The sequence below is a fragment of the Doryrhamphus excisus genome, chromosome 14 (genome assembly GCF_030265055.1).
Source record: "Doryrhamphus excisus isolate RoL2022-K1 chromosome 14, RoL_Dexc_1.0, whole genome shotgun sequence".
NCBI lineage: Eukaryota > Metazoa > Chordata > Actinopteri > Syngnathiformes > Syngnathidae > Doryrhamphus > Doryrhamphus excisus.
The window spans coordinates 14,256,124-14,268,953 of NC_080479.1; the positions used below are offsets into that span (position 1 = coordinate 14,256,124).

The 12,830-nt window shown below is 41.8% G+C and overlaps 1 protein-coding gene across 11 annotated transcripts in view; it reads right to left on the minus strand.

Annotated features, from left to right (window-relative positions):
• LOC131101303 (MAP7 domain-containing protein 1-like) overlaps window positions 1–12,830 on the minus strand; it is a 44,706-nt gene that overhangs the window by 23,738 nt on the left and 8,138 nt on the right. For 9 of the 11 annotated variants that reach the window (XM_058046216.1, XM_058046219.1, XM_058046211.1 and 6 more), the window contains one exon: window positions 8,360–8,528. In XM_058046216.1, the coding sequence (XP_057902199.1) occupies window positions 8,360–8,426 (67 nt within the window). In that variant the 5' untranslated portion in view covers window positions 8,427–8,528. Of the gene's footprint in view, window positions 1–8,359; window positions 8,757–9,105; window positions 9,205–12,830 lie in introns of those variants that run through there. The other 2 variants (XM_058046213.1, XM_058046215.1) reach the window with 2 other exon arrangements.

The window sequence follows — 12,830 nt, forward strand, 5'->3', positions numbered from 1 at the left end:
TTGGAGGATAAACAGTTAGCTGGTTTAAAACCATAGTTATCTCTTACAGTTGAGCAATGTGGTGTAAACAAAGAATAGTAAGAGTGTAAAGATGAATATAGGGATGTTATTTCATGTCTACAGGGCTCTCATAATGGTACAGATTGTATTTAGCCATTCAAACAGGTTTTCTATGCTCTAACTACAAAAACATTCAATTTACTAATATTGATATTGAATTCTACTTTGCAGAATTTCATTTTTTTAGATAGCTAGATAGCTAGATAGATAGATTTATTGTCATTGCACAACAACACAGCAGTGAAATTGCCAACGAAATGTCGTTGCCTGGCTCCCGTATAATAATAAATATTAAATAATAATGTCCACAATAAAAGAGGGATGACTGTTTGTCTTGCATATGTTTACACAACACACAGCCTCCTAATGACCAGAGGTTATTATTAATTATCATTACACTAATGTATACATAGGTCATAAAAAAAGCCAAAACTAATTGGGATATAAGGTGAACTATACAATGAATCCAACAGGATGTGTTTGAGTGCCGCTCTCCACTTCCTGCGTGGATTAAAAACACGGAAATGCTCACAAGCAACCAAGTGTCCACGCCCTGGGGGGAGAAGGAGAGGAAGCACATTCCTGAGTTGTTGTGCGCAACAACAATCAGGGACATGTCAAGTTCCAGTGTCGGAGGGAGCAGTGTGTGTGTGTGTGTGACATTCCCTGAATATTATCTTTTATATCAATTTGGTGCATTTCTCCCAAGCTGCCACCCGTGACAAACAACAATAGAAGCCAGAAGAAGTTCAGTGAGTTCGACATCAATCATGCATGATGGACAACAAACAAACAAATTGTTGTAAACACTAATTTGGAGGCCACATGGACGCCGCGCCAACCTTTGAACCCTGCTGATCGTCATGAGAGTTCACCAGACCAACAGCTGTGTTTGCAATATAAGCTAGGGTACGACAACAGATACTAACCACTGGCATAAATCAAGAAACACTGCTTCTCTGTAATAACAATAGGAGTACGACAGGCCAATCACATGGGTGTCAGCAGCTGTTTTTGTACAAACATGTACACACAAAAGGAAAATTAATCAACAGAACAACAGATATTCATTCATTCATTCATTCATTCATTTTCTACCGCTTATAAATCGCAATAAATCGATTAATCTGTGCGCGCTCAGAGACGGTGTCGCTCCCTACATTGCAAAAGAAATGTAAATATGGATTCATTCATTCATTCATTTTCTACCGCTTTTCCTCATGAGGGTGGCGGGGGGTGCTGAAGCCTATCCCAGCTGTCTTCAGGCGAGAGGCGGGGTACACCCTGGACTGGTCGCCAGCCAATCACAGGGCACATATAGACAAACAACCATTCACACTCACATTCATACCTATGGACAATTTGGAGTCGCCAATTAACCTAGCATGTTTTTGGAATGTGGGAGGAAACCGGAGTACCCGGAGAAAACCCACGCATGCACGGGGAGAACATGCAAACTCCGAGGGTGGAATTGAACTCGGGTCTCCTAGCTGTGAGGTCTACGCACTAACCACACGACCGCCGTGCAGCCCCAAAGGAATTGTATTTTTCAAAAAAAAAAAAAAAACTATGCAAAAGAAATACTGCTCTTTAACACAGCTGGAAAGACAGCATTTCCAGAAATGCTCCAAACATTTGACAGACAGTACTAATTGCCTGTGAGAAATATACTGTCACCAATGGCAATTCCACAACTTTACAACTATATTGAAGTATTTGATACAGGAAGTTAGGTCTACGAAAACAAAACAAGATTTTAACATTACTTTTTTTTTTAAAGTACAATGACAAAATATGACTACAAATATTTTCCATTCACCTAAAACCATCTCAGAGAACACAATCTGAAAGAGCAAACAAACAAAAAAAAGATAAGATAAGAAAGTTTAGAGGAGGTGAAATGTCTGGTGATCACAAGGCTTCCACACGACAGCGCTTGTGAGAGTCAAAGCAGCCTCTGTGAGAGGAAGAAGAAGGCAGGAAGTGGCTCCTTTGAGAGGAGGGATCTCCAGATGCTTTTTAAACAAAGAAGTGGGTTACCCAGTCACAAAGCCAGAACGCAGGATGTAGCATGAATCATGGATGAATCATCCCTTATTCACATTTTCCAGGTTCGCTTTTCACCAACTTTGGGTTGATACTTAAAAAAAGGGTCAAAGATGGTCCAAGGTGGTTTTAAAGCGGACAACATAGTTCTGGACCTGGCCTAAAGTCAGGGAGTTTCATTTCCTCAGCCATGACCTCATCATATATATATATATATATATATAAAACGAAGCTATGGTGAGCAAGGACATGACGTAAACAAATACAAATGTTCCTCTATCTTTAAGTCAGAGCATGGAATCTCTAAAAAAAAAAAAAACTCAAGCAATAATGTCTACAAAAGAGAAATCAAACAATGGTAACTGGTAATGATAACTGTCTAGACCTGGTTTATGGACATGTGAGTCTGTCAACATGCAGTTTTTGCTGTTGCTTTTGTCTCTTCTTTTCTATCCCCTCCTGCTCCCACTCCAAATTTGCATTACAAAGCCAAATGACACTCCATATAACAGGGAAGGTGTAGCTTACACTTACACATAACAAATCCTGGACTGGTCGCCAGCCAATCACAGGGCACATATAGACAAACAACCATTCACACTCACTTTCATACCTATGGATAATTTGGAGTCACCAATTAACCTAGCATGTTTTTGGAATGTGGGAGGAAACCGGAGTACCCGGAGAAAACCCACGCATGCACGAGGAGAACATGCAAACTCCACACAGAGATGGCCGAGGGTAGAATTGAACCCTGGTCTCCTAGCTGTGAGGTCTGCACGCTAACCACTAGACCGCCATGCCGCCCCATGTAAGGACATTAGATCAATAATACTATCCGTCCTAATGGCTGGACAGGACAAAAAAAAAAAAGACTCGGTGATATGACTTTCTATCACCAGTCAACACAAGCGTCAACATGGTAACCACAGCTGACCCGCTCTCTCCTAACATTCTTGTTTTGGACTCATAAAGTAGGGCATAGCTCCGCGTGGCTGAGTCATGCTGGCCTGACAAAGTGCCCCCCCCCCCCCGTCTGAGGTGAGGTGATGGACTAATCCTGGTTAAGGTCGTCTTTCAATCAATGCGGGCAGCCTGGCCTTCCACCTAAATCATTCCGGGAAAACATTAAGTCTTAAATGATATGTTGTCAAATATTGTATTCTTGTTCTATAAACACAGTGGAAATGTAGTTAAAGACCACCGGATTCCCCAATGTTCATCCGCTTATATTCAATATCCAATTCCTTCCCCCTTTGAGGAGGAGGGGGGGTGTCTCATTGCAGCTCTGAGCGGTGCAAATTGAATTGATAGGGGAAATCGAGCCAAGAGGAGACTGACCCCGGTATACAAGTTGAGATCTATGGAGTGTTTTATTCGTGCCAAATCGGCACTCAATATCATTTTAAAAGCCCCATGAAATGAACAGGATGGGGGCCCCTTTAAACTTAGGTCGCAGACCTAAAAGGTAGAACCAATTGTGGGACTTAGAATAGTGGACTATTGGATTCGACGACTCTCATTCGACTAAGCACTATACCTACCGTGCTTATTTGCAGGCCTGTCACGATAATAAATTTTGTCTTGTCAATAATTGTGCTACAAAATTATCAGTGATAATCGATACAATAGACAACATTTATTGAGACATTTTTTCCATTAATTATATAGCATAAAATTGGGCACGGCGGTCTAGTGGTTAGCGCACAGCCCTCACAGCTAGGAGACCAGGGTTCAATTCCACCCCTCGGCCATCTCTGTGTGGAGTTTGTATGTTCTCCCCGTGCATGCGTGGGTTTTCTCCGGGTACTCCGGTTTCCTCCCACATTCCAAAAACATGCTAGGTTAATTGGCGACTCCAAATTGTCCATAGGTATGAATGTGAGTGTGAATGGTTGTTTGTCTATATGTGCCCTGGGATTGGCTGGCGACCAGTCCAGGGTGTACCCCGCCTCTCGCCCGAAGACAGCTGGGATAGGCTCCAGCATCCCCCGCGACCCCAAGGATGGTTGTGTTTGTGGCGTGCATGCAAATCGGTTGTATTACCCTTCTTTCTTGTAGCTACTTTTGACCTTTTTTATTCTATTAAATATATATAATATTCCCACACAGGGGGCTGTTGTGTTCACCTTAGAAACCAACCAACCAACCAACCAGTATATGTTTTCTCACAAAGCTAATTTACTGCTAGCTGGCTGCTAGCACTCTATATTCACTCACTAGTAACCTACTAAACAACAGAGACTAAATGCAGAGTGAAGCCTCTTGTCATCCAGCCTGTGTGAGACAGCATAATTATCGACCATTAATTGATTTACTAATTTTCGTTACAGGCCTACTTATGTATTTTTGTTGTCTTACAGGTGGAATTGAGACCACTTTGTAAGGATCACCATGAGCTCTTTTAAAAAAACCCAACAATAGACAAAATCTGACAAATCAGGTTCGACGATGAAGACAGCCCTAGCCGATACAAGATGGAGGGCAGCATCACTATCCAGCGCTTCAAAAGGTAATCAATTGTACTGCTGCAGTATGAGAAAGCTGCACTCGGACTGGTTCTAACTGCTCAAAATAACCACCAGGGAGGTGCAGAAGCAACACATTTTGGACGCAAGTGTGTACATATGTCATTTTGTTGTCTCCGCCCCTTTACATTCCAATATTAGAATCTGCAGGCCCTGAAAAATGATGGCTGCTGGGTGGCGTGTGAGTGATTGTAAAGCGGACAATAACATAGACTTTGTGTGTTTGTGTGTGTGTGTGTGTGTGTGTGTCAAGGCCAAAGCAGTAGAGTGGTGCTGCATCTGTTAGTGATTCCCCCTGAGGTCAGAGCGGCACATCAACACAAACATGCAGTGTGTTTGCCACACAGCTGAGTCTCTACTGTATATGGCTAAAGCTATTACTAGTTTTAGCACAAATTAAACGCATTTGTTGCCACAATGGCTAATCGAGCCAAATGTGATGTGACAGGTCTATTTGGGACTAAACTCTGCCTCACACAGGCAATAATCCTCCAAAACAGGATTAATAACATCAATGCCGATTCATACATTTTTTGAGGAGGGGCAACATGAGTAATCTGCGCATAAGCCCCCCAGGAAGTAGAATGGAGAGGCCTCTCGTTTTCCTGCACAGGCGTCATGGCTGTGATTTATAGCATCTGCGCTGGGCTGCGCTGACGTGGAGCATGCACCGGGAAGCGCCGTGCACTCCTTTCTTTTCTTCGTCTTCCCTCCAAACACAGCAGTTTCCAGCTCCTCAGAATGATCCCAAGCCGACCTATTCCATTTTTCCCTCCTACGCTAACAGAGCTGTGAGTTCTATTGAACTTTATTGCTGCACTATATGATATTATATAATAACAATAACTACTCTTTACCAATAAAGACAAATTCACCCACAAAAATATGCTAGTTTATGCGTCCCTCGGTGGAAAAAGTATGCACACCCCTGCCCTAAACATTGCTTCAAGCTTGAGGAAATTGTTAAAAAGAAGCTGCAGTTCAGTTGCAAATGTGAAAATTGTTAATAGTTCATGTAAAAAAATGTAGTCGCCTTCACTGCAATATTTGTTTTCTACCAAAACGGATGAATTTATGTCAGCCTTAATAATGAACACCACTCCAGAAAATTATTACAAATATATGGATCATTAGTACACTGTTAGTGTGCATCGATTTATGATTTTTTTTTCCTTTTAATTGTGATAATTGTTTTAATTCTGTAAAGCACTTTGTGTTGCATGTCTTTGCAGGAAAAGTGCTGTACAAATAAAGTTGATTTGATTTTATTTGATTCAAGGTACCTGGAAACCTCGTTATTTCACTATTAAAGTACTATACTTTGTACTCCTCTAAGTAAAGCGACACCTCATACTGTCTGAACTTCAATCTTCTAAAGGGGGCTCACGTCAGCTGGTGTTCAGTGAGCCAACAACATTACGTCATCATAGCTCTGAAGCAGGCCCGGACAAAAAGGGAGTGAGTGGAAGTCTCATGATGACTTTCACAGTGGAGAATTTGAATGAGAACTTGAGATTCTGACTGCAAGGCAACACAGCAGGGAAGAACAAAGAGAAGAGAAATATCCCCGAGTCTACCTATAATCACGATAGGAACAAGCCCCCTGCCCTGGCTATCGTGGCGATGCTTGCATTTCAGGTCTCCTCTTCCGAGTATTTTGGGATTATGATTGCCTTTCAGAGCTCCGCATGGACACTAGTCTGCAAAAAGCAAACAAACCTCCGCCTCGGGATCTTCTTCTTTTGTCTTCCCTTTAGCTATTTTTACAAGCCTGAGACTCGCCGAGAAGAGGAGACACCACAGACAAAGAATGTTTCTGTTTATCCAGCGCCCCTGCCTTTTTCGGTGCGTCACATTCCTGATAACGTCACATGCCGGAGCTCTCGGTAGAAGGACCGGCGACTGACACGCTCTTGTTCGATAGCAACACAAAATAGAACCTAAAATGAGGCTTGTAATGAGAAGCTGGGTAGTACTGTCGTCTTGCTAACAAGTAAGGCTGCAACATCATTAGATTAATCTGAATCTGGTCCATCAAGTGCAGTAAACCCTCAGAAAACCAAATATTGTCATACTTTGATGATTCAAAAACTAATAATCACCTTCTAATTATGCTTTTTAACATTATTACAGCCGTCTAAATCAGGGTTTAAGTCGGCAAAATAGTCAGATGCAATCCAAACACATCAATACACAGGACGCTCAAAGTAACCTACCTACTAACATACTAACATTCCACAGAAATACCCATATATTATCTGCCGCAAGGCATGCTGGGAAGCTTGTGGTACTCTTTTTTTTTTGCCCAAATGTTGCCGTGTTTTTGTCACATTTTGCTAGGTGTTGAGGAAGCTGTCGCAAAAGTAAACAAGGAGTTAACATACTAACATGCCAAAGAAATAACCATATATTATCTGCCGCAAGGCATGCTGGGTAGCTTGTGGTACTCTTTTTTTTTCCCAAATGTTGCCATGTTTTTGTCACATTTTGCTAGGTGTTGAGGAAGCTGTCGCAAAAGTAAACAAGGAGTTAACATACTAACATCCCAAAGAAATACCCATATATTATCTGCCGCAAGGCATGCTGGGTACCTTGTGGTACTCTTTTTTTTTTTTTTGCCCAAATGTGTTTTTGTCACATTTTTGCTAGGTGTTGAGGAAGCTGTCGCAAAAGTAAACAAGGAGTTAAGATACTTTTGATACTTTGAGCCTGTGTGTTATTGCTCATAGTTCAGGTTGTTGTTGTTGTTGCACCTGGACTACCCAGCATGCTTTGCGGGCCCTTAAGGCTCACATAACCGTGTCAAAATTGGACTTTCGTGTGAAATTTTTTCACAAACATTGGTTAATTTAAATTTTAGGGGGATGAAACTCACAGCCATGTGATGTTTTCCCCGTTTCTCCTACGATTCTATTGTTTGGAGTTTGAAAAAGCTAACCTACTAGGACCCTTGGGGCCCATTTGGGACTTAATATACCCCCGTTATAAATGCATATTTTTGATATGCAATAATACTCATATTTTTTTCTGTCCACAAAAAGCAGATATTTCATATGTTTAGGCTCCGGCGGTGTCCCTTGGAGTAGAGTAGGCTCCAGCACACACCCCCTGTCCACATGATAGAACCTGCATGAATGGGTGTATTCTATATTCAACTACACTCATCAATAATGAACCAAAAGGCTTAAAAATACAGAAGCCTTAATAACACCCACTTGTAAGGCCTCTCCCTATAGTGTTCCTCCGAGATCCACGCATAGACACCCACACGTGCATGCACCAAATACGCACCATGGTTACAAGCATGAAGATGCTACATGTCTACATAGGAAGGAGGGGGGGGGCAGGGCTGATAGGGACACCTTCCATGAAGACAGACAGGTCAAGGAGAGATGAAGGGTGGATGCTTGTCTTAATCTACCCAATGGCATCAATAGTAAAGGGTAGAGAAAGGTTTTTTTTTTTAATGGAAGCATCTTTGCAAACACTGCATTTGAGTAGAGAAATGTTTTTTTGCAGAGATGTGCTGTGTCTGCATTACTAATGAAGACCAGTGCAGCTCAGTGCAGCATTTCCACTAAGGGAAGAATCCAAAATGGGCTTTGAGAGCTTTTGACACTACACTGATACGACATGAACAGACATTACATATGTAAGAGAATATTCTAGAATCATTTTTTTTTACACTTCTCCAGTTTGACCTATATTAATGCAGCCATACTCACATTTGTCTGTCAGTGTTAGTTTCTCCTCAAAATGATGTCCAAGCTCCTTATAATCCATTGTTTCCATTCAGGCGGATTGCAGGGATTTTCCGGTTGCTGTCATTCCTCAAAAGTGTCCCAAGTACAGGAGCTGAAACTCCCCGGTGCAGATCAGCCAAACACGCCCTTGCTAAAAAAAAAAAAAATTCCAACCGGAATAGAAGGAAAGCGACACAAAAACAGTCAAATTAGTTCAATGCCACCCGGAAAACGACAATGAAATGTTAAATTATGAGTGTTTTGCTGATTTTAACCAATGACACTACGAGGGCGAATGTGTCTTCTGTGGAAAACACAGCGAGAATAAACCTTTCAATGGTTCGTACCGCAAAATACGTCGTCAAGACACATTCATAACATAGCAACTTCCGGTTGTAGATTCGTTTAAAAAATGTGACACTTGCTGTGTATTTTCACTATAGTCCAACTATATAATTAGTTACTATGATGCTCAGTTGTAAAAACTTAAAAATACATGATAGAGTTGTATTAATCGTACCTAAAGATATATTTTCTTGTGGAGGCGAGACGTAATTTCCGGTTGTTGTCCTGTTTACCCAGTGAGCAACTTGACGTCTTTGCTAGTTGAGAAAACCGCATGCCGGAAAACCGGACTTTACCATGTACGCCGACAACAAACTAAATTAATATGTACATTATTACAGTCTACAAAATGTCCGAAATCCCAAACCCTAAATCTTAATCACCTATCTTTTTAATTTCGCCCGAGTCTTCCACTGAAGGACGTACTTGCTTTCTTTGCGAAAGTCTACGAATGGTTTGATCCATCAGATGATTTCCAGCAGCTGAAAGCAGACCTTCTGTTTAGAAGAGACTTGTTGTGTGGTCTGTAATTACAACATAATATGTCCCAAATTCACGCCTTGACAAGCGGAGTAAAAGGTAGCGAGATGCAGGCTGTCTCCCTCATTAAAATGCATGCATTAATGTGAGCATAAAAGGTCATTTTATATGAATAAAAGTGACAAGGAATTATCTGTCGTGCCGTGCCAAGCCTATTAAATATTAATATGAACATCTTACTACTGGAGGATGACGTCTGTGCTGGTAAGAAAACAATTGGCAGGCAAGATTTCTATTATTCTTGACTCATTTTTTATGTATATGAAAAAGTCTAGGTTTTATAAATAGATGGACCATCACAAATGACCACTCTTTGGCTATTTTGATTTAAAATCCATATCAATTATTGATACGGGTTATGCACTCGTATGCATCCTAAATGACGCATGTTAAGAATGTAAATATTAGACTAGCAAAAGACAGGAAGTGTCAGTTTGCCTTTCTTAGTCATCAGCAACACAGTTAGATCCACATGACATCCCTAACTCCTAAAAAAAAATCAAGTTAGGAAGCATTCAACAACAATGGCCACACTGTAAAACCTGTGCTATTTTATAACAGCTGATGTTGGTCATGTGTTGTGTTAAAAATATGAATAAAAAAACAGAAGAGTTAAAGAGACTTAATATTCAGACACAACAACAACATATATGTTAATGACTAGGCCGCTACTACACTACACTACTGGTTTCAGTTGGTAGCAGAGATGAGGATGCTGATGTTCTCATTGGGAGTGACCAGGATGGATAGGATCAGGAACAAGTACATCAGGGGGGGCATTACATGTTATAGATGCCTTGGAGATAAAGTCAGAGAGGCCAGACTGAGATGGTTGGTTTCAGTTTGAGGATGGACGAACATTCTCCTTCAGGATTTTTTTTTGGTAGGATCATATCCTCCAAGTCCTGAAGCAGCAAAACAGCCCCAGACCATCACACTACCACCACCATATTTTACTGTTGGTGGAATATAATGGGGAGCACAAAGTTCAACTTTTGTCTAGTCCGACCAGAGTATTTTCTCATAGGTCTTGGGGGGGGGGAGCTGTTTTATGGCAAAATTAAGACCTGCAAGTGAGGCCTGCAATTATTTGGATGTTGTTGTGGGAGTTTTTTTATGATTCTCCTCTAATAATAAAAAAAAAACCTCAGACGGAGATGGTTGGTTTCAGTTTGAGGATGGCTGAACATTCTCCTTCAGGATTTTTTTTGGTAGGATCATATCCTCATATCCTCATATCCTCATCCTCCAAGTCCTGAAGCAGCAAAACAGTCCCAGACCATCACACTACCACCACCATATTTTACTGTTGGTGGAATATAATGGGGCACACAAAGTTCAACTTTTGTCTAGTCCGACCAGAGTATTTTCCCATAGGTCTTGGGGAGGGGTGGGGGCGGGTTAAGCTGTTTTATGGCAAAATTAAGACCTGCAAGTGAGGCCTACAATTATTTGGATGTTGTTGTGGATGTTTTTTTAATGTTTCTCCTCTAATAATAAATAAAACCCACACCACTGTAAGTGTACACAAAAGGACATAGGAAAGACCAGCACATTAGACATGCATGTGGCCCCCTCTGTGTTTCTCCTGCAAGTGTCCCTTTTGAGGGGAGTGCATGTCCACACTTGTCTGCACCAGACTGAATCGCAGGGTGGATCAGAGAGCCTCCCATCATTCCACAGAGGCATATATAATTGCACCTCCTCCACACAAAAGCGTCACAAAAAAATAAAAATAAAACCCAGAACAGCCTGCAGTAATGCTTGTCTAGATCCTTTTTAAGAGTTCTTTTGACTGCGTTGCGGTTGACAAAAGGGGTTATAAAATGTTTTTATCACTGTAAAAAACGGGAAAAAAAAGCGTAGGTATACATATTTGGAGAAAGCGGGGGCTGAAGTCACAATCTGAATATAACTACAGCTGTTATGGTGTGGGAGTGGAGCAGTTGTTAAGAGGGTGAAAAATCTGCCAGTGATTTCCTTGCAAGCAGATGACAGCGTGGTTTAAGCATGCATCACATTCTCTCAAAACTGCAGGAGGGTATAAATAACAGCTCTTTGGCACCATCTGGATTAGTTCATTTAATCAACATGAACCAGCAGACGCTATTTTAGAGTCACAAACGCCAAAACAGAAAGCTATGGACTCCATGTTTCAAACAGTGTTCTGATACAGGGAGTGATCGGTTTGCCCGATACGCCATCCCAGCCTCATGGCCACTCAAGTCACATTGCACACAGGAGTCCAACCCTCCAGCAGTTGGCACTCCTGTGTCATCACAAGCTATCAGCTGTTCCAGTGGCAGGCCCGATGACTAGACCTACAGCAGCTGGGACTGTAGCAACTCTCATCCGCGTTATCAGTGTTGCTGTTCAATACTGCGAATTTAAAAGTCATTTACAGAATAGCTGGCAACAATGCAGACACCTCACTCTGTTTTTTTTTCATTTTCTACATAAAATGGGAATATATGTTTACTGGTTCTAGAACGCTGATATTTACTTTCATATATTTTTGTGGTTGCAGCATAACTAATGTGTGTACTTTGTGGTATTTTGTTAACTGATGCTTTTGTGGGACAAAATAAGGTACGAGTTTCAGTTGAAATGAAAAAAAAAAGGTATACAAAACTGTGGTGAGACCAGCCATGTTGTTTGGTCTAGAGACAGTGGCACTTGAGGAAAAGACAGGAAGCAGAACTGGAGGTAGCGGAGATGAGGATGCTGAGGTTGTCATTGGGAGTGACCAGGATGGATAGGATCAGGAACAACAAGTACATCAGAGGCACATTACATGTTAGAGGTCTTGGAGATAAAGTCAGAGAGGCCTGACTGAGATGGTTGAGACATGTCAGAGATGAGGATGTTTAGGTTCTCATTGGGAGTGACCAGGATGGATAGGATCATAGGGACATTACATATTAGAGACCTTGGAGGTAAAGTCAGAGAGGCCAGACTGAGATGGTTGGGACATGTCCAGAGGAGAGATCTTGAATATATTGGTAGATAGATGGTGCGTTTAAAGCTGCCAGGTAGAAGGCATAAAGGAAGAGCGACTATCATTACCAGGAACTGAAAGGTCCCAAATTGTTGGTGTTTCAACTAAGTAAAACTTATCGGGACTGCTTTTTGTTGCTTTGACAATTTCTCAGATGAGGATGTCAAACTCCATCGGCATGTTTTGAGCTTTGGGTTTGGCCTTCACGTCTTCATAACAGTGATTGGTGAGAGCGTTGAGTTTATATATGTGATGGCCCAACGGCCAGAAGCCATACAGGTCCACATGGGCGCACAACTCCAGCGGCAAGCTGGCCATCATCACGGCTGTGCATTTTCAAGCCGTTGTTCGTCCAGAACTGGTGCAGGTTGCAAAGGTAGTCCAGGTTGAAGAAGATGGGACGGTTCGGGCTGCCAAAGTCATTTAGAGTCTACCACCCACTCTCACGCCAGTTGTGTGTTGATGCTGTCGGAGAAGGCGGGAAGGAGGATGGGGGACCTGCCGTAGCTTTTAAGACTGTTCACAAAGTCGCGCTGTCGTCCCCACAGGACATCTGCAGGGATTTGATTG